Raw genomic sequence first — 22,968 nt, forward strand, 5'->3', positions numbered from 1 at the left:
AAATCAGATTAAAACATCAGATAAAATTACACACAAGACAACTGAACGTTAGTAGAGAAACAACTAACTCTCAGTCATCTACAAGGATGACTCTTTAAACACCATCTACAAAACAAACCCGTGCAAAAGGAGAGCCATCAGATGGAAGAAAAAGGCAAAGGGAAAGGAGACTAAACTGAATTGAACTGGGAACAGAAAATCAAAATTCTGTTTCACAATCAAGGAGTAAAGCGACAGCATTTTGAAGACAACTACACAGAATCATAGAACAGCTTGGGCTGGAGGGGACCTCAGGGATCACATTCCAACCAATGGATCAAATACTTCATCAGATTGCTCAGGGCCTCACCCAACCTGACCTTAAAGACCTCCAAGGCCAGAGCATCTACAACCTCTCTAGGTAACCCATTCTAGTATCTCACCCACTCAGTAAAAAAACTTCCCTCAACTCCTAATGTAAATCTCCCCTCTTTTAGTTTAAAACCATTCTGCCTTGTCCCATCAGTACCTATCTACGTAAAAAGTTGATTTCTCTCATGTTTATAAACTCCCACTAAATACTGGAAGGCCATGATGAGGTCTCCCCACAGCTTTCTCTCTTCCAGGCTGAACAAGCCCAGCTCCTTCAGCCTACCTTCACTTTGCAACCGCCCTCTGGACCCTTTCCTAAAGCTCCACATCTTTCCTGTGTCAAGGGCCCCAGGCTGGGACACAGTACTCCAGCTGAGGCCTCACAAAAGCAGAGAAGGGGACAATCACCTCCCTCAGTCTGCTGGTCACTACTCTTCTGATGGAATCCAGGATACCATTGGCCTTAGAGGCTGCAAGCATGTACTGCTAGTTCATGTTTAGTTTTTCATAAACCGGGACTCTTAAGTCCTACTCAGTAGGGCTACTTTCAAAAAGTTCTTCTCCCAGTCTGTATACATATCTGGGATTACCTCAACCCAAGTGCAAAACCTCGCACTTTGCTTTGCTGAACCTCAGTAGGTTCACAAAAGCCCACCTTTTGAGTTTATCAAGATCCCTCTGGATGGCATCTCTTCCTTCTACTGTATCAACCAGACCACTCAGCTTGGTGTCATCATCAAACTTGCCGAGGGTGCACTCAATCGCACCATCTACATCACTCATAAAGTCTGATCCCAAGATGGACCTCTGGGCGACACTGCTCATTACTGGCTTCCACCTGGATATACTGCCACTGACCACAGTCCTTTCACTGCAACCTTCCAAATCCATTCCTTTTCCATCAAATAGTCCACCTTTAAAATTCAGCCTCACAGAAGTCCAGGTAGATGACATCAGTTGCCTTTTTTCTTTGTTCACCAGTGTTGTCACTCCACCATAGAAGGCCACCAGGTCGGTCAGGTATGATCTTCCCTTGGTGAAGCCATGCTGGCTGACTCATATCACCCACTTGTTCCTTGTGCCTCAATGTCTCTTCCAGGAGAAACTGTTCCATGATCTGGCGAGGCTCACCAGCATATAGTTCCCTAGGTCCTCCTTCCTCCCTTTCTTGTAAATGGGAGTGATGTTTCCCTTTCTCCAGCCCCCTGGGACTTTTTTCAAACATGATGGAGAGCGGCTTGCCAACCACACAGCCAGCTCCCTTAGAACCCTGGGGTGCATGTCTTCCAGCCCCACAGAACTGCACATATTCAGTCTCATGAACCAATCTCTGCACTTACAGAGGGGAGGTGTTTGCTTCCCACTTCCCCCTAGAGGTTCAGGAATATGAGAATCCTGGCTGCCAGTGAAGACTGAGGCAAAGAACTCACTGAGTACCTCAGCCTTCTCCAAATCTGTTGTAGCCAGTTCTCCATTCTCATTTAGCAGATGAGGTATGCTCTCTTTGGCCTCTCTCTTTTGACCTATGTACCTGTAGAATCATTTCTTGCTTTTAACATCCCTCGCCAAGTTCAGTTCAGACTGCAGCAACATGACTATTTTCTAGATACAAAAGAGAAGATGTGCAATGAGAACAGACTGGAAAGGAACGTTGTACTACATGAATAAGTATGAAAATGGCTGGAAGAGCAAGAATTGCTTCAAGCCACTAACTCAATAATTCTGCTTAGAAATTACGTATAAATTATGCCAACTTTGGAAGACACTGAGTGCATCCCCCAAGACACCTCAGAGCAGCAATAAGTTCAGGCAATTGAATGTGCTCAACACATTATCTTATATCTTAGTGACCTAGACAGTATCACAGCAAAGTCTCCTTACACTACTAAAGCTCCTACAATTCTACCAACATACAAGGTACAATCATGTTTTCTTTCATCCAGACACACATAAAAAATGCAGTTTTTACTCAAAATGTCTACATTTATGTTAAAAATGAAAATTTACCTTTCAGAAAGTACGTAAGAGATCATTTTCACTGTGATCCTTATTTCTAGAAACCATCCTACAAGTACTGCAAAACTTGAAAGATGCTGCACTGAAAGTGCTGCTCAAACAAACTCATCTTGAAAACTGTCTCCCTCCCTGGCTTATTTCTTCACATAAGTGATACACCAACTCCTGCAAAAGCTAAGACTGCAGAATGTCCTTGGGACTAGAATAAACACCACATCAGAGCCCTGAACTCAGAGTATATCTCAGCAGTAACACAGAAGAAATAATCACAGAACTGAAACATCACAATCATTCCACACCTGAGCTTCCTTTGCAGCAAGCATTGGGCTACACATCATTTAACACTTAAGATAACAGCTCATGCATTTCTCAGCCACTAATTTATCAACTAAACACAGAGGACACGTGTTTTAGGTGGGCCCGAATCCAAACTGACAAAATGACAATACATCCTGAACAGGAAATACAAAACCAAAACGGAAATAAGCAAACAGGTATAACATGATCCCTAGGATACTACACCTGATCAGCTTCTTCCCCAACCCAGAAGACACTCTATACCAAACCAAAAAGATGAACTGTTAAATGCAATCTGCTCCCTCAACTAAAGAGCCTTCTGCCACAGTGATGTGTAGCAGCCTTTGCACAAATGAGAAACAGGCCCCAAGCATTCAAACATGTAAGATAGCTTTTATGAAATACAGTTTAACAAATCCTTAATTTCTGCTCTGGTGCCCTTCTCTGTTCTTCAGAGAGAAGACAGTTACGAGCAATCTTATCCGAGACAGACTTATGCCAAGCACATATCACTAATCTGTGACGCTCAGCAGAAAGAGTCAACTATCACTCTGTTCCAAAAGGCTCCATATGTTACTTCTGGAGCACCGTCTGGTCTGGGAAAGTGAAGCCTCAAGGGCAGTCAGTAAAGCTGTGAATGCAGTCACTGAGATGACAGATTGCGCATTTTCACTGGAATTTTGTTGTAAAAAACAAACAATGGCTTATCACAATGTGCATAGCATGCACTGCTAACACTGAATTACATATTTTAAGTCAAAATAAATGAGGAAAAATAAATTTATTTTCTTTGTAAATTTGTGTAAGAACCAACCTGAAAGAAAGAAAAATTGTAACGAAGCAAGAGGAAGCAAGGAAAAAGTAGAAAAGAACAAGAAACACAGAAGATTAGAGAAATTGGGAATAGTATTCAAATTAGCATGCAAGACCTCAAACAATGACCAAAATCTGCTATTGTATGCATCTTCACAAATATTAATCAAGTATTTTTTTTTCCTTCTGGCCTCAATAGAAAATAACAGAGGTTCAGTGATGTCATCAGGAGTTCTCAAAACAAATGCACACCTTGGAGAAAAACACTTCGTGAATATAAACAATTTTGTAAAAATTCAGTAAAAAGAACACTGGAATGAAATAGCACTATTTTGTCTTTCAGTTTATCCTGAGACATTTTGAGCTTACACTGTTTCCCTCTAAGAAAGGGATGCAAGCCCTGCCCACTAGGGATTAGTTCCTTGCACAGTCTCAGATAGTAAGAGATGCCAGAACAATTTTTTTAAATGCTCTGACCATATTGCAATTCCCAGTTTGCTGCAAACACAAAACACCACATTATTCACAGCAATGTTTTAAAATTAAGAGTTGAGAGTTCTTTGGAAACATCATTTCTGCTGAGGGAACCATAAGAACACAACAGAATATGTGTGATAAAAACTGGTAACAGTTAGCATGACCTTCATTTTGCTATAAACAAGGGGTTAAAATAAGAAAGAATCACATTCTATTAATGACTTAATAAGAAAAAGATACATTTCCTTACCAAAGTGGCTTACTGTGTGAAACACTAATGACAAATGCCTCTCCTGTCTGGCCCGAGAGGGTGCGCCCACTCTTATCTACAATGGTTCCAGAAACCTAAATAACAAATGAACACAGAGAATGGAGAATTACATCAATGAAAACGTGAATTTAAAATGTTGAACTCCTAAAAAAAATCACAAAAGATGGGTCTGTGGTCTACTCAAAGTGATGAGACAACCAAAGCAGGGTTAGGCTTATTTTAATTAGCTGAACACAGCTAAGGCTGATTTGATAAAGCTTCTCTATTCACAATCACAAAAATGTACTTTTCCAAGCCACTGATTTCCTTCATTTCAAGTCAGATTTCAGAACTACTACCTCCATCTAGTTCACAAATCTAGCTTACATATATGTAAAATATTAATACTATACAAATTACTTACAAATATGGGTCGAGGAGCATATTCTTCCTCAAACAACTTGTGGAGTGCAAAAAGAGCTGCCTGGAGAAGAATAAGTTGCAAAAATATTAATGGTGGTTTAGACAAGTTCTTCAAGTTCGTTAGGATTTTTGTCTGGGTTAGCTTTAATTTTTATTAATATTTTCAGTTATTTTTAATGGCTGCTTAAGAAACTTGCAACCTCAGTATCATCTGTAAACTCACCACAGTCAAGAGGATTTTTCCTTATCTCTATTATCTTCTAGATTTTCAAACACACTTTGGTAACAAGCAGAAAAGAAGTACCATGAGATAATCAAATGACACCAAGATATTTCTGAACTCCAAATAACATTAGCATGTACTTCTCCCTCCTGTCTACAGCACAACCCTTGCCCCAAGCACAGTTGTATGTACTGCTCTTCATACATACTTTCTGCCCTTCAATCTATCTAGACATATAGTTTGCAAAGAATTTTGACCGTCACAAACTCTAACAGGAAAGACTGACATGATCCCTTGAAGTTCCTGAAAACTGCTTGCCTACTTAGGATAAGAATGTTGCATGTGAATATGAACTTCCTTTAGCACCGTGTTAAGACTATAGAGTCTTAGCCAAAACTCCACAATGACTGGTCAAATCTGCAAAGGATGAGTCATAACACTTCACATGTTAATCAGCCTGTGGCAAAAGCCTAAAGAAATGCTATAGGCTTATCCAGTCTGATTTAGCTACATAGAATTGCAAGTTTTAAGCCCCCTAGCAAGTCCATTACTGCACTGAATAATTTTAAGAAATATTTTACCCCTCCTATTTCATCCTTCTAATCCTCTAGTCCCAAATTTAATTTTCTAAAACTAAAGGCAGTGTCAGAGTTCCCTCAAAAAATATATATATATTTTAACAAGACCGCCTTGCAAGGTTTCCCATTCCCACAGTCAGATACACTGGACATCCCGTCTCCAGTGTGCAAGTATCCTTTAGAGCAGACATGCTTACACTGAAAATCAAAAACATCAAATGCATTTGGAGGTGTTTTGCAATACAGCACAGCTTCTGGGAATAAGAGAACAGCTGGCACAGATAGCTAGAAGGATATTAACAGCACACGCTTGAAGAAGAATTCTGGAAAACGCTGTTTTATCATTAAAAAACATTTCCTTACTTTCTACATGTTAGCTACCAACTGAAGTCTCGTCACGTATTTAACAAGCAGTTCTGATAGCTCTTTCGAGTACAATGTTGAATTTCCTTAAGTAGTACACTAAATATTTATATAACCAATTTTTTTTTTTCCCCACAAGCCTCACCTTGGCATTGGCTGTATCAAATATGGTTTCCACTAACATGATATCCACTCCTCCATCCAAAAGTCCTTTGGCTTGTTCTGTATAGGCTTCAACCAGTTCATCAAAAGCTATAAAACAGGAATTACGTTTATTTCATCTGGAGGTATCTCTTTCAAACTATCACCTAAATTAAATAACTTCATGGTTATAAATACTTACTTATATTCCTGTAATCTGGTCTCTCCACAGATGGTGACACAGAGAGCGTCCTGTTTGTTGGACCCATTGATCCAGCAACATATCTCTTAATTCCTAAACCAACATGCAGAAAAAAATAAAATACAACGCCTTCAGTTCTACAATGGCCTTCTCAAAGTTACAAAAAAGATCAAGGGATAAAGAACTATCAAAGTATTCCCAAATCAGGAGTGTTGTTAGCACATTACCCAGCATAGACAACTTTTTCTGTTTTAATTCTGTCCAAAATGTTCAATCCATATGTCCAGGACAGAAGAACGTCTATGCAAAAGACAATCACAACATACTGGCTCAATTTGTTTTTCTCTGAAGTATCATTTGTCTTTGACATATGAAGCTTCACTCAACTACTCTAAATGCACAGCACAGAACCATCCTGGCATTTTTTATTAGATAACATAATATGGATGTTCAGGCATGCATTCATACAATGAAAAAAGTGTTGTTTCTTTTTTTAAAAGCGCACTTTAAACCTTACATTTTTACTGCGCATGATGAATTACAACAGTAAGATTTGCATCTGCATCAGCAGGTCAGCTTGAATTACTTCAAAGACTGTAGCAAGGTAGGTCAAAACCACAAATGAATAAGAACTTAAATACTGTTTACCTGTCTCAGCAGTAACATCATCTGCTGCTTTTCTGGCCACTTGTGCAGAGATTCTGTTTAATCTATATGCCTAGAACAATAACAGAAAATTGCAAACAAACCCCTAGTTCAATAGAGCGTAATATATCCTGAAAAAAACACAACTCCATTCCAAAGCTTGCAATACACTTTGAAGACTGTGACACACAAACATGCAAGTTCTGTCACAAAATCTCAAAAGGAACAGCTTTATACATCTCAGCAAGAGAGATGCATACATGGCTGATCCCATCTCACATGCGTCAGCCTACAGCTGCTAAATCAGAACATTTAATTTCATAAGGTAGTAATTAAATCCTACTGAGTCAACAGAAGTTAAAGAACAGAACTTTGAGGATAAAATTAACCTACTTTTAAACTCACTTTTTATTCAAGTAGCATTTATAACTACTTTCTTTTGCAAATCCCTTTGATTTTCAGAACACATACCACAGAATAGGTATGATATATGCAAGCTTGAAAGCAATTCCACATTAACATAAGCACAACTCTACCCCGTCTGTGACAGAGATCTAGGTCAGAGGGTCAACTGTGCAAACAGGAAATAACACATTTCCACTGTGGCACTTGGCACTTTGGAAGCTCTGAAGCAAAACAATCATATTCACAAAACTGAGAACTACTGCTCAAACAAAATCTAGGACAGACAGTTATTGGCTGTGCTTCCATTAGCAAGTAGCACACCACAAATGTCAAACACAGCAAGTATAATCATCTTCTTCCTATTGTACAGAGCAGTAGAACTGACTTGCAGCCCTACCACCTGGCTCAAGAGACAGCATGCAATCAATAAACAGTCTTTAGACCCTGGAAACAAGTTAATTCTGGCTGCTAAAACCAAAATATTAAAAACCTTTTTAATGTGAAAGTAATTTAAAATTCTTACCAAATGCTCAAGGCCATAGTCAGCCTGTGCAACTCGAGTGCTGCTGAAAGTGTTAGTTTCAATGATGTCAGCACCTGACAACAAGTATTCCTGAAAAACATGAGAATAAGAAGTCTCCAAAATCTTCAGAACAAAGAGCAGGAATGGAGGCATTGGAATGGATAGTTGGGTAACACAACTATTCTGTCTCATTCCATTGAAAAAACAAAGTCACAAATCACCTCCTAAATCAAAGGAGAACAAGTTCTTAAGGCCAAAGCAACAAAAGTGATCTATATAATCACCTTCCAGAGTTTTAGTGTCAATCACACGTTCTATTGACATTTAGTGAGTCACCCCAGCCACTAATTTCAGCACCTGAAGAACATTTTGGGTTTTCACACAGGGACACAGCAGGGAGTTATCCAGTCACCGTAAGCAACTACGGGCTGCTGTGAGAAGACTTGGGAAAGGCAACAGTTAAATGACAGCAGAGGATTAGAAAATTTATAGGTTATGAAGGGAGCTTTATAGCACAAGAGAGCACTGGGACAGACTATAAGCTTAGGAGAATTAAGTTTTGTGCAAATCACATTTAATATTTAACTAACGGCCCATATTCATGAGATAATTAAGTGTTCTGCTGCAGTTTGGCTGACTCATTACAAATGAAGTAAACTGAAATCAGTGCCAACTGAAATGCCTTTTTATATTCTACCCTTCGTTTTGATAACCTCTTCCAATTGTTTCCCTCCTTTCCTTCTCCATGAGGTTAACTCTTAGGTGACATGAACATTATCCAACTATACAAGCCACTTGCCAACATTAATAACTCTGTGGAATTCAACTGTTAAACCAGCTTTCCTGATTAACAGCAGTCTACAGAAATTCCGAAGTTCACAATTACGGCTCAGTTGACAGTCTTGGGACTGAATTCAATCTACAAATATTTATTCCTAAAATTTTTATAGGTCAAAGATTCTTTTCAACTTGCCTTTCTTAAAATTCAAAGATTGACAGAATGTAAATATAAAAATAAAAAATAAATACTAAGTTTTGCAAACATACATCAATTAAGATTTCAAACAATGACATACAAATCATTCTGATAAATGTCTGGAAAAGAAGGAAGTAAGGATTCAACTGAGTATCAACTAGTTCCGATGCTATTTAAATGTTCAAATTAATACAGTAAGACCCAGAAATATGCAATTCAAGAAACAGAGCATTTAAGAAGGGTTTGTTTGGTTTTATTTATTTATATAAGTCAAACCGAAGGCACAGAAATAATAAAATTTGTTTGCAACTTCCTAATGATCACATATAAGCTGTTTTATTCTCTGGGCCACACACTTCATAGTCTAGGAAAAAAAAACAACATGGAAGCATACATACTCAATAGGAAAGCACTAACTCCCTATGGAGAGTCTGCACCAGGCTGCCACATTTAACAGTGCTTTAATATGCAATTATAGGAACATGCATCTAGAATTCGGACTTGTCCTACTCAGATGCATTTTCCCTACTGTTTGAAGAGGGGGAAGGAAAGAATAGTGAAATAGGTCAATCTACAATTAACAGAAATATAGCAGCAACATAAGTCAAAAAAGAATCTCAAAACAACACTGACATTAAAAACTAAGACACAAGTGCTGTGATCGTGCAACCAGAACAGTCAAATCTGTTCATTCTTTTTCACATGGCTGCCTAGCACTCAATTCCCTAATTCCTAAACAGATAGTAGAGCCAGCAGCTTACAGGGAACACAAGAGACCAAATTCTGCTTGCTTCTACTGTCAAGAGAGAGAACTCAGAAATACCTACCTTGTGTATGTCACAGATTATTTCAGGCTGAGTTATGCTAAGAAGGTCATTATTGCCTTTCAGAGGCTTGGAATGATCTTTAAATTCATGCCCACGGAAATCTTCTTCTGACAAAGCATGCTGCTGGATCATAGTACCCATGCCGCCATCCAAAATCATTATGCGCTCCCGCAGAACTGATTCAATTTCATCCTCCACACTTCCCTTGGTATCTGCTGAAAGAAAATAAATTTAGTATTTAAGCAGCTTTGAAATTCCTTGCCTATGCAATTGAGTAGCCTGAGCTCTTCTCACTTAAGAAAGAGAATAAAATAACTAATCCTATACTGAAATCTAATACTATTTGGTTTACTCCACCTAGAGCTCTAGTCGTGTCATCAGCTGCATATATCTAAACAGAATTAGACTCGACTGATCCTTCACCTCAGTACAGTTATCTGCATAGCACTGGCTGCAGAAACGAGTACAAGAAGGGCACACATCAAACACTTATATAAAGTGGTTTCCAACACTGAGAAGTGCGATAACTTACACCAGAAGCAGTATTCTAATTCTTTAAGATCGAAATGAAAGCCCAATTCAAACGTAATACAAAAAAAATCAAAACCATAAGCTAACACATTAAAAAAAAACCTCTCTCTTCCCCATGATAACAGAAGATTAATTAACCCAACTCTTGCTCTTAAGACCCCATGTGTTTTTCTACAAGCATGTTGACGAGTGAGGCATAGTTCTTTCTCCTCTCTCTTTCAGCTTGTGCTTACTCACTTTGAGAAAATACCTGTTCTGCATTTTCACTATGTATTATCATTTAAGCACTTGTAAAAAACATTTCTGAAACGCAAGCATGTCCTTATATCTCATTACAACTCACAGACAGGAGTACTTAATAATCATTGTACCTGCTAACTGACCCGACTTTTCCCTTCTGAATTCTAGCAGTGCAACTTCTGTTTTGACACTGGTATCATTCAAAATAAATAATGCTGGAGAGAAGATGAGGCCCAGTGTCAGGTATTACAAGGTTTCATTTATAGAAATACCATAGAAGAACAGCTCTAAATCATCTCTTCCAAAAAGAGAAGCCAAATGAAACTTCCAAATAAACTTGCTCTGTAATAAGTATGAAGCAATCAAAGGGAAAGTTAAAATACCAGAAGGAAAAAACAACTAACTCTCATGTTGAAAGTTTGAACACCAAACAGGAAGGCTTAACAGCTTCTTGTACAAAAGCTTAAACCTATTCAAATTAAACTATCAAATTATTCATGAAAATAAAATCAATCCTTGAGCTAAAGGCTTTCAATTCAAAACAAATACTGCATCAGAAAAAATGCCTGCACTGCAGACACACATGAAATATAACTCATGCTTTGAGAAAGCTGCAACCCAAGGCACATCAGAGCTTGCTTTAGCTTTAATGTGACCCCAAGGTCAACAACACAACATGGAGACCACTGCAGCCTCACCAGCTGTGCCACACCATCACAGCCTCCCCTTCCTCCTTGCCATAGGCCAATGCCCCTCATACCCCTTTGCTTCCCGTGGCTGCTCTCACACACACACTGTGAAGTACAAAGACATTCATCCCTTTGGTTTTGCGCCCTGCACCTCATGCAGTCTGCTCTGCTTTCCCTCCAGCTTGCTTAGCTGAAGAGATGCCACTTTAGTATCCTGTTTTCTGCCCACAGCAGCACAGATTTCTGCTGAATTTGTGCTGAAGAGAGCCCTACTCTGAAGCTTGTAAAACTTGTGCTTCTTCAGGAGTATCTTAAAGAGGTTGCAGGAAATAGAGTGGGAATCACGATGGTGGCTGCCAGAGGCAGACAGACTTTGTGTTACAAATGCATAGCTCAACTTCAAGTTCATTAGAACCCATTTCACCTATCCTTCCTAAGCGTAACATTCAACTCCTCATCCATTAGGAAGCCCACACTGCTTTGAGACATGCCCTGGCACACAGACAAATGCAATTTTTAAGTCAGAAATAAAGTCTACTGACAAATCCAAAAAGAGCTCAGAAATCAGGCAGGATCAGTGTAAAAAGACATGCTAGAAAGTGCTGAACTCTACCCTTGGGAAAGTAGCAAGGCTGGCAGTCAGCTCTGCTAAACTGAGAACCATCCTCCTCATTCAACTCTCATAATTCCCCTCTCCAGAAGAGTCAGGATGCAACAGTTGGCTACGGAATAAATGAAAAAAAATGTTCAGAGATGTTCCTCAGCAAAGGAAATCAGGTTGCTGTTGTTCTCTTTTTATTATTATTTTCTTTTATTTACAAGCCCTGTTCCTAACTCAAATTGCTCAGCCAGAAGTTGAGGGCAAAAAACTAATTTTATGATCACTGGTGAGCCTTGGAAATTTCATTCCCTTCCCATTCAGATGTGTCACGTGAACAAGGGAATCACTAGTCTGGAAAGAACTGAAATCAGCTAAAACAACTTTTTATCACTTCTGGATGTTACCAAGTAATTTTGCCCAACACTTCAGATGTCACCCAGTATAGCTGTCCATTTTCTAGTTGTTCTGTGACTAAAAGCTATAAGCTCTGTGCATTTGTAACCTATAATTTCCAAATGCAGCAGCTCAACAGCTCAAGATCAGACAAGATGTTCCTTCATTTCTTTATCCCAATGCAACTCACAACAATTTTTGCATACACTAAGGGAACAATACACTTCCCATAGGATAGCTTTTAATCAGCTTTATTTTTTTTTATGCCTGCTATCATTCTCAGAAGATACTTTTTATTATTTATGCACTTGTGTTATAAGTTTATTCTTAGTATAAAATCATCTGGCAACAAGTCCCTGGGAAGGAATAAAGGATTACAATTTGCTTCCAAAGTTTTAAATAATCAACCACATTGTGAAAGTAGAAGTTTCATCACTTTATTGTGAAATAACATGAACTAAGAAGATTTAGACACTTAAAACACTGTTCACTACATTGACCAGGTCCTGCCCTCACCAGCAGCAGAGCAGCTGCACACTGTGTACCATAATTCAACAAACCAACACGGACTCAGAAAGATCTCAGGGCAGCTCCTTCACCATTAAAAACAAAACAAAAATATATTAAGTAGCAGACAGAAAAACACCAACCATAGACAGCAGCTAGAAAGGATGCTCCTGCTATTAGCCTGCCAAAAACAACTGATGACATCTTTATAATTACTTGCTGCTTGATTAATTAAATCTTCCTCAGCTGGATGCCCAATGGCAGCACTGAGTTTCATGAACCATAGCAAGAGTCAGCAGACAGGTTCTCAGCAGTAGCCTATTGCTAACCTATTTGTTACCCTTTCTAACCAAGCAGGATTTCACTGTGTGGCAATCCCTGCTCTTGAAAAGCCAGGGAGAACATGCATCCTTTGCTGCACTGCCAAACATACTCATCATCAACTACTGCCTTCTGACTGTGCAGCGTGGACCCACAAACAATCCCGCAGGCAGCTTTTGTTTCCATCCGAAACAGGACTTTCCTCCAACAGCCACTGTTCTCAAGCATTTAAAACCGCAAAACTATAGAATTATTAAGGAACTTCCCGTGGCACAAATTGAGGCCATTACCTCTTGTCCTGTCACTGTTTCCTGGGTAAAGAGCCATACTGAACCTCCTTTCAGTAGCTGTAGGGAGCGATTAAGCCTCACCTGAGCATCCTCTTCTCCAGACTAAACAATCCCAGCCCCCTCCAGCTGCTCCGCACAAGGCTTATGCTCCAGACCCTTCACCAGCTCTGCCGCCCTTCTCTGGAGATGCTCCAGGGTTTTAATGTCTTGCTGCGAGGGGCTCAAAACTGAATACGGCGTTCAAGGCGCCGCAGGGGGATGATGCCCTCCCCAAGCGCTGCCTGGGACAGATTTTACTTCGCCACTCCTTTTGAAACCTTCTTTGACCCAGGAAATGCAACTTATGGCTTAGAACCAAGGAACAGCTGCAGCGCGCCCACGCTTTGCCACAACGCAGCAGCCTCAGAAGGCGGGCTCTGCTTTCCACGACTTCAATCTTGTTCCCGACCGACCGCATCCCGACGGCGCGGGTCAGCTCCGCGCACACACGTCGGCTCGCACCCCTTCCGAGGCACCGCCACCCCCGCTCGCCACGCGGCCGGACTGAGCGCTCAGAGCAGCCGCGCGCACCCGACCCCACCGGGCAGAGCTGTTCCGGCGGTGACTCTCCGCTCGGAGCCCCGCCTCACCGCCGGAGCAGCGGCAGAAGCAGCAACACGTGCCCGGCCCCGCACCCCGGCCCCCCCGCGGCCGCCGCTTCCCGCCCCGCACAGCGCACGCGCCCGTTACCCGGCGGGTCCGCGCCCACGCGCGCCATGCTGCCGGCGCGACGCAGCCGAGCGGGGGAGCGCGGACCGCGGGGCCGCCGCGCCACCCCCTGACGCGGGAGCCCCGCCCCGAGTGGGGCGGCCGCTGCAGCCGTTAGACGTAGCCTGCTGCCTTTCGGGGGTGAGGCAACGCCCGCTGTTGTTGCAGCAGACGGGGTAAAAGCCGGCATGCTTGGCTTGCTTTCCACTTCGGCTCTCCTGAACTGCGGATTGGATGGGGAAAACGCGTCCCACCCTCCCAGCCGGCTCTCCTCATAGCGCTGTGCAGACATCACTGCAGGGCTGAATAGCAGGGCTGCCCCCTGCTGGGGAAAGCTGGAAAAGCATCTCTGGAACGTGTCAGGAGGGCTTGGAGCGCCCTTAAAGACTGCCACAGCACTAAGGAAGCAAACCTGTCTTGCATGGCAAGAAATCTGTCTTCCTATCTGAGGACTTGCATCGTGAAGGAAAGTAGATCTGTTCCTGCTTCAGATCAGCCCCTCCAAAGTTACACTGAGGAGAACTGCTGCTCAAATTCAAGCCAGAATAACTGAAGGGAATAACCACAAGGGAACAAGCATCAGTAGAACCAATGCCAGTAGTAACTATAAAAGGCATTGGAATTTTAACTAGACAGTTTTAACTCCATCTTGAAAACAAGAAAAGTATATGAAATAGGCTGTTGACCATCCTGTCCTGCTTTCTTCAGTTGGTTCAGTAACTTCAGCAAGCAAAGTACTGTGTGCGAAGATGCAGAGGCCACTGATTCTGTGTAACAGGACAGGAATTGTTTCTTTAGGTGTCTGAGCTTCAGTTATGTGTTTTAACTGTGAAGGCTTTTCACAGATATCTCAGACTGGTTGAGGTTGGGAGGAGCCACTTGGGATCATCTATTCCGCCTCCTGCTTCAGGTAGGGTCACCTAGTGCACATTGCCCTGGATCACATTCAGGTGGGTTTTGAATATCCCCAGAGGAGAATCTACAACCTGAGCAGCTTGCTCCAGTGCTTAGTCCCCCTCACAGTGAAACAGTGTGCTCTTGTGTGAAGGTAGAACTCCCAGTGTTGCAGTTTGTGCTTACTGCCTCCTGTCCTGTTGCCAGGCACCACAAAAAAAGCTTGGCCCCATCCTGTAAGTAATTTGTACGCATGAATAAGATCCCAGCTCTCTCCGCCTTTCCTCACAGTTTCAGCCCCTTGCTTATCTTTGTAGCTCTTCACTGTACTTGCTGTAGGAGCTCCATGTCTTTCTTGTACTGTGGGGTGCAGAACTGGACACAGTGCTCCAGATGTGGCCTCACCAGAGCAAGATAACCTTCCCTTAGCCTGCTGGCAACACTCTTCCCATGTAGCCCAGGATATCAGTGGCCTTCTCAGCTGCAAGGGCACACTGCTGGCTTACGGTCAACCTGTTGTCCACCAGGACACTCAGGTCCTTCTCTACAAGGCTTGCAGGATGGCTTTTCAGTAGGTCAGCCCCTAAGCTGTACTAGGGTTTTTCCTTCCCAGAAGTAGAACCTTGCACTTGCACTTGCCCTTGCTGAACTTCACGATGTTCTCCTCTGCCCATTTCTCCATCCTATCATGGTCTCTCTGAATGGCAGCACAGCCCTCTGATGTGCCAGTCACTCCACCCAATTTGATATCATCAGCAAACTTGCTGAGAGTGCGCTCTGTGCCTTCACTGAGATCATTGGTGAATAAGCTGAACAAGACTGGACCCAGAACAGAGCTATGACAGGCACCAATAGCTGCTGGCCTCCAACCTGACTCAGTGCCAATGATGATGCCAATGACAACACTCTGAGGCCTGCTATCCACTCCACTGCCCATTCATCTAACCCACATTTTCTGAGCTTACCTATGAGGATGTCATGGGAGACTGCCAAAAGCTTTGCTGAAGTCCAGGTAGACATCTGCTTTTCCAACCTCTGCTCAGCCAATTGTTCTATCATAGAAGGCTATCAGAATGGCTAAGCATGATTACCCCTTGGTGAAACCGCGATGACTACCCCGAAAACTTTCTTGTCTTCCACATACTTAGAGATTGTTTCCAGGGTGAGCTGTTCCGTCACCTTTCCTTGGATGTTGGTGAGGCTGACAAGTATATCACAGAATCACAGAATTACAGGGGTGGGAAGGGACGTCTAGAGAGTATCTAGTCCCCCCCTGCCTGGTTTCCTCTTTGCCCTTTGTGAAAATCGGAGTGACACTGGACTTCTTCCAGACCTCAGGCATCCCTCCCATTTTCCGTGACCTCTCAAAGATGATGGAGAATGGCCTAGCAGTAACATCTGCCAGTTCCCTCAGCACTCTTAGGTTTACCCCATCCTGGCCCATGGACTTGTGAGAGTTAAGTTTGCCCAAATCATTTCAAACACAAGCCTCCTCCATCAAGGGAAATCTTCCTTTTTCTGTATTTCCTTCCTGGTCTTCAGAGTCTGGGGTTCCAGAGGGCTGGTCTCAGAAGTGAAGACTGATGCAAGGAGGGTGTGTTGCTGCATGTGCCATATTACAACAGGCCCTTCACTAGAAATTTTTGAGGCAACTCAGAATTAATTAAGAGCCATTTCTGTAAATTAATCCTGTAGGCTAAATGTTTACTCTCAGATTTCAAAAGTAAAATTTTAAGATACAAAACCCTTTGGGTCCAGTGTGATCTAGAAACTTAAATCAACTCTCATTTCAATGGTGATGCAAGTACACATAGAAACTCAGCTTTATGATTAAATCAATGTTTAATTCAGCTTCATAAGAAGTACAGTCAGGCCTGCAAATCAACTAGATATGTGCCCTGAAATTCAATTGCTAATGGTCTGGAAACATATATTTTAAAAGCCTAACAAGAGAGGTGTAATAATGTGCAAAAGTGAGTTACTTTCAGAGACTGGTTAATTTTAGCACTTTCACACAGTATTTTCACATGTTATGGAAATAAGCAACACTTCAAGCACCATTCAATCAGGTGATTTCAGGGTGATACATTCCTTGTTTGACTTTCTGAAATTGCCAGCCTTTTTGACATGCTGTACAACACTATGGGATTTTTCTCTGACAGCAGTTCAGGCTAAAAAGCTCAGTCTCCACAGTTGCTCTGTGGCGACAGATCTTTGCACCACAGATCAGCACGTCCTTGCGTGATCTGATGCAGTTGTTTGTGTAACTGCTGCAAAGTAGGTCAGTAGAAAAAAAAAAAAAAGCTGAAAGTTTGAAGGTGCTCCTGAAAAGGATCATTTCACATAATCCCGTTTACTTCGCAGTCTCACAACCGGTTTAAGCCAGTTTGACAGTGCACCGCTGTGAAAAAAACAGTCAGTCCTAAGTAACACCCTGCTCCATCCTTGCGTTTCTGCGCTGTCCCTGTGCAGGCTCTAGCCTTCACAGAGCACTTCCTTAAAGGTCACTTTTCAGTGAGGATGGTTTTCAAATCTGATTCGTCTGCAGCTGTACAGCCTCCAGAGCTAGTAAAGGGCAACAGCAAGAGGAGAAGGCAGCAGCACTTCACTCTCGGATTCTGCTTAATCTGTGTGCTTTAAGGACAACTGAGTGAGTGCAACAAGCCAAGATACTCTGCAGAGGCTCAGGGGGAGAGCACTGAGTGGCTGAGGGCAGTGATTATCAAACCAGACCATCCAACAGGGGAGCAGTTATAAGGAACATTACCCTTAATATGATTTGTGGTGCTCACTGGAAGATTTTGAGTCCTTTTTCTTGTCTTATTTTCAGTGATTACTATGCTCAGCAGTGCTAGAAGTCACATGTGTGTTGCTGTCCTCATGCTGCTGCAAGTATTGTTTGCAGGAAACCTTCAAGAACTTGGACTGAGAATGCCCTTATACTTGAAAAGTGCTTTTCCTGTGTCTTTTGGAGTGCTGTTGTCATTTTGCTAAATTAGACTGTCAAAATACTTTTCCCTTTCTGACATTTAGATTAACACCAGGAGCAGCTTAGAATTGCTAGAACACTGGGGCAAAGGAAAATAGAACATAAAGGTGTCAACATCTGGGAAAGTCTTGCATCCTATTCTAGCACACCTTTTTGGAGGCTGAGTTAGGAGCACTATGGGTGGTCAAATTAGACTTTAATCCAGCATTGTTCTTGGAATTTATTTAGTATTTAGTGGTAATCTATACAGTGGTCTCAGAAGCTGCTAGCCATTAGGTTTCATCTTGCAAATTTTAGGGTAGCAAAAAATGATTGTGACACTAAATATTCATTGTATAAAAGTGCTTAAGTTCTCAAATACCTTATCTAAGCCAGTTCTGCACCAAAGTCCTCGTTTGCCTGATTTTTTGAGATGAACTGTCAGCATAGAAATAAATAAAAAAAGATAGTGTGTGTCCTCCAAAAATAAGGTAGTGTACTCTTGTCAAAAAAAGATGGGAACAACTCCTTTGGATAGTCTGTAGAACTGAGGATGTTTTCTAGCTATTTCATGTGGGGAAAACGTTGTATTTTGGTTACCAAGAGTTGTGATGTGAAGCTGTGTAGCTTTGTGCAGTTTCACAAAAGTTGCTTCCTGTGTCAGCTTGAGACCAACAGCAGAAACAAATGTAATGCTGCTGGGTTAGCCCTATTTAAACATCTATTGCACACACGGTATCATGCATGCAAATATCTATCATCGTGCTGAGCACCCTGGTTTCTGAAGGTGGTAGGAAGTAACACTTTAGTGCAGCTAATGTTGCAAAAGGATTTAACTCTGAATCAAAATAGATATCCTTAGCTAAATAAACCCTTACATCTTCAAGTCAGATCACATTTTGGTATTTTAAGTGTATTTTGAGGTATTTTCAAGCTACTTCTTTGCCCACCTCCTGCACACAGCTAAACACTGATCCTATAAAAGAGGGAGTATTTCAAGCAAAGCAGTCTTTGTATTGTGAGATCTGGTTCAGCAGTTTGTTATTCTGCTTACACACCCGTGTTTTCAAATTGCACACTCGTGTACATAGGATCAAACACTGAAATTTAGGATGCTCTTTTAGCATTAGACTCTGTGTTTTAACTACCTCTGTAGTATTCATTACCAAACTGTTTTATTCCTGCATTTACCTGCTTTTATTTGTACAGCTGACAGACCCAATAAGCCATTCACATAAATAACACTGGGATTATTCTTGTCAACAAAGAACAGTCAAACTTCATGGGATTATATCCAAGTGAAGCATTCAAGCATGAGAAATTCTGAGAGAAAGAGCGGATTCATCTGATTTCAGAACACAGCTTTTGGCGCTCTGTTCTGTAGTTACTTAAGACTTGTGTTGTACTATTGCAACTGGATTCATGCCCTACTTGGAATGGCAACATTACAAGAGAATCATTTTTTTATTCCTAAAATTTCCAATGTGCTTGAGAATCAAAATCAGATTCAAGGGAAACTTGAGATCATTAAACTAGATTTAAGTTAACATCCCCAGTCAGGAACATGTAAGCTCTTAAGGACAGCTGTTAGAAGTGGGAAAAGGCCATTTTAGAAAGGGGTAATTTGTGAAGAGACCATAAAGCTGCATGAAGAAATATGGCTCTTCAGAAAAGGTGAATGATCAGCCTCTGCCAAAGAAAATTCTGTCTGCAGAGTAACACTTAAATTAAATGCCAGACTAAAGGGGGAACTACTCTCAGCTAAACCTTGAGAAGAGGAGCTATTCCAAAAGGACTTTGACAGAATATTTGTTCCACTATAGCTATTCTTATCAACTGTTCCCTGCAAATAAGGACAATGGGCAAGCTGTGTCCCAGGCCTGGCTTGAAAGGAGCAACATCTTAACGAAAAACAAGCCCAAGTTCCCAGAAAAGGGAGAGTTGAAGGGTGGTCAAATGGGGTCAGTCATAAATGAATGCTTTTAGTTATTTTTTCCTTCTAAAATATTTACTCCAATTATTTACTCTGAAATATTTGTACTCCAAATATTTGATTTGGAGAGTTCACAGTCTTCTTAAGGCTGAGTGGATCATAGACATGTAGGTAGGTAGTATCTCCAAGATTTAACGTTGAACAGCACTGAGTCTGCCATACCTATTCACCACAGTCACTCAGGCATCCACCAAATACTACTGGTTTTCAGCTAAATAATCAAGTTTATTAAATAATAAGTTTATTAAAACTTTGACTTGGCTGGGTTTTGTTGCTGTTTTTTATCTCACATGAAGTAGGATCTGCTCTTTCTTGGATTGCCTGAGGAAAATGAAATTCTGGCAGATTAAACATAAAGAGATAATAATAATTGAAAACAAAAGCTTTGAGGATCAGTTTGCAAAAGGTGAAAGAAAAAGCAGTAAACTTTCTTTTCCTTTTTTTTATAAACATATCCAGTAGCGTGCAGGAGAACTTAGGGGAATGGTAGGTCCTAGTGAGAGAAAGTAAAAAGTTCTCAGAGATACAGCTACAGCAGAAAGACAGAATAAATCTTTGGCATCAGCATGCACTGTCCCACAAGCTCCTGATGCAAAAGTAACTGGTGTTTGAAAGACTGTTCTGGGCACACATAGCAACGTGCTGCCCAGCTTTTACACTCCTTCACTGTGCCTGCTCTCAGCAGCTGTTGGGAGCCAGGATGGCAATCTGAACAAGATGTTTGGCGCAGCCATTCTGTTTTCTTGGTTTGGGTTTCTTTTTTATTTGCTTTAAAGATTAATTTAGTCTGCCTATATTGACAGTTAAGTCCCAGTCAAAGCAAGACTTTCTGGCAAGTTCTTTGCCTACACTCTTGATGGCAAACTAGCTAGAACTCTGTGGCCCACCACTAGTTCTTCTGTATATGAGTTCCTGACACAAGAAGCCAGTGCTCAGTTTGAAGGCTCAACTTCAGGAGAGTACAGATGGGAACCACTCCCCCTGAGAACAGCTTTTGAGAGCATTTTTCATTTAAAGCATTAAGAGTTATCTTGGAGGGAAGAAAGTTTTCATGAACTGAGATCAAATAGAATCAGGTTTAAAAACAGAACAAAGAGAAGTAAGCATACAAAGGATGGACAGATGTGAAAATAGCCTCAGGACATTTATATCCAGAGGACATTTATCCAATAAGTTTGATTTCCAGGTAATGAGAGCCACACTTTGATAATCAAATTTGTGCAATACAGTATTAGTCATATGGATATAAGTATTTGTTTGTTGGAATAATACATGACTTCTAGCAAAAGCATATGGCTCAATACCACAATCACTTGAAGATAATACAAATACAGGCTGCTATTGGAAGGGATAATCTTCCTTCTAAGTACACTGGATATATATTCCCAGCTGGTGTGGGAACCAGAACAGAACTGTTCTATTTATAAATAAAAGGAAAATAAAATCATGGAAAATGTGGAGATTGGCTTGCTCTTTGTGATGGCAGCCCACACCTTGACTTAAAATCAGAAAGGAATCAAACACTTGAAAAAAGAATCTGCAAAATACAGCAAAATAAAATCCAGCTTAGAACAGTCGGTATTCCTATATTAAAATAATTGGTCTGAAACAGTATCAGGTGAATTGCCCTGTGAAGCAGAAAGTAGATTCACAAGAAAATGTGTGCACAGGCCGTTAAGACTAGGGGAAGCATCACCTCTTGCCTAATGAATATTCTCTTATCAGAATATTACTGAAGCTGTTTCTAAAAACTCACACACCAAAAATACTGACACTGCTGTCAATGCTGAAGTCATGTGCGTAAAGCTCTACTCATATATTAGCAGCTATTGATTACTTCCTTACAGAACTGCTCTAAACCACAAGCCATTTAAGTCAAAAAAGAAAGCTGCACTTACCTTCCAAAAAGTGCATGGCCTCTTCCAAGAAACAGAGAGTGTGTTTCTGATGTAAACACATGCCACCAGAAGTGGCTCTGATCAAAGCCTTTTGTGCCCAGTAAGAAATAAAATTCAGGAAACTATGTAAGAAGGATATAAATGTGGAATGACATTTTAGGCAAGTATGGATCAATAATCAAAATAAGGGATCAATAATTAATCCCTTCAGCTGTCTGCCTCAGTTTAGTTTGCTCTACTTTAGCAACTGGAAACCTGATTTGGGAATGGAAAAAGTGCTTTACAGAAGATTTTTTCTCAAGGTGCTGAGAACACTTCTCATTTGCTTTGATCAAGAGAACATTTAGTTAAAGGACAAGTTTGGGAGTCTCTTTCATACTGTCAAAAGCAGGGAGGTTATCACAATTAGACTACCATCAGTAATCAGTAGCAGAGGACACAAATGGCACCCAATTGGAGTGTCAGATCTAAAAAGACATCGTGCCATTTTTAAATATTTTCTTGTCTGTAGAAATGAGAATTTACTTTTATACTATGCTTGGATGTTCAACATTTTATTCTTCTAGTTGCACCAAACTATTACAATTAGATTTTTTAATGGGATCTGGACTACTTAGACGTTGTTTGCCTGGAAATATCATTGCTCTAAGGCTCAGCTCTCCAAACTTTGCTTGTACAGGCACTGTCTTCACAAAAAGAGAATAATGCTGCACCACGTCAGTAGCAGCAGTGGCAGTAGCACCTTCTGGCAGTGCGCAAGGCTGCACTTGTACTGGTGGAGATGTGTTTCTAGCCTTGTATTTCCCTCTGAAGCCCCCTGCTGGTCTCTGCACACAAGGTAGTGGAGGAAGAGTGACTGTCATTGTCTTCCTCTGGGATTAGTTTGGAATTGCTCACACCACAGGCACCTTAGCTGCAGGATGATTATTTTAGGAGTGAACTCATATACAAAGTGATTATTTTTAGTGTTTCCTACTCAAAGATATCAAAGGAAGACCCAATGAAAGCACTATTGTGTACTTATCATCTGCTTTTTTGTGCATGAAGAAAAAGAGATACGCAGAAATGTTAATGCCAGGATCTTCAAAACTACCATGGCCTCAATGTCATCGAATCCATCTAAGCTAGGAGTCTAATAAGCTATTGACACGTGTGCTCTGGTGATTTGAGTCCTAATACTGTCCCATTCATTCTTAGCTCCATGTCACTTCATGAGGTCTTAAGTGCATCTCTAGCACATAGCACTTGTTCATGTAAACACAGTGTAGAGAAATGCATGACATTATTTTTAACTCTTACTTTCAGCAGACATACTTCCTTTAATGTTCAGATATATTTCAGGTTCTTAGAGGGAAATACTAGATGATTCCAATGACAGAAATCTCA

General features: G+C 41.1%; 1 protein-coding gene across 1 annotated transcript in view; it reads right to left on the reverse strand.

Moving 5' to 3' along the window:
- Positions 1-13,839, reverse strand: part of MTR (5-methyltetrahydrofolate-homocysteine methyltransferase) — a 46,017-nt gene extending 32,178 nt beyond the window's left edge. The window contains exons 1-8 of the mRNA XM_065730013.1: positions 13,812-13,839; positions 9,511-9,725; positions 7,708-7,797; positions 6,783-6,852; positions 6,135-6,227; positions 5,937-6,043; positions 4,629-4,688; positions 4,205-4,299 (exon numbers count right to left, since the gene is read on the reverse strand). Coding sequence (XP_065586085.1) covers positions 4,205-4,299; positions 4,629-4,688; positions 5,937-6,043; positions 6,135-6,227; positions 6,783-6,852; positions 7,708-7,797; positions 9,511-9,725; positions 13,812-13,839 — 758 coding nt within the window. The remainder of the gene's footprint in view (positions 1-4,204; positions 4,300-4,628; positions 4,689-5,936; positions 6,044-6,134; positions 6,228-6,782; positions 6,853-7,707; positions 7,798-9,510; positions 9,726-13,811) is intronic.
- Between the last annotated feature and the right edge of the window lie 9,129 nt (positions 13,840-22,968).

The sequence above is a fragment of the Cyrtonyx montezumae genome, unplaced genomic scaffold (assembly GCF_038088225.1).
Source record: "Cyrtonyx montezumae isolate F1298 unplaced genomic scaffold, pur_monq_1.0 scaffold_0, whole genome shotgun sequence".
NCBI classification, from domain to species: domain Eukaryota; kingdom Metazoa; phylum Chordata; class Aves; order Galliformes; family Odontophoridae; genus Cyrtonyx; species Cyrtonyx montezumae.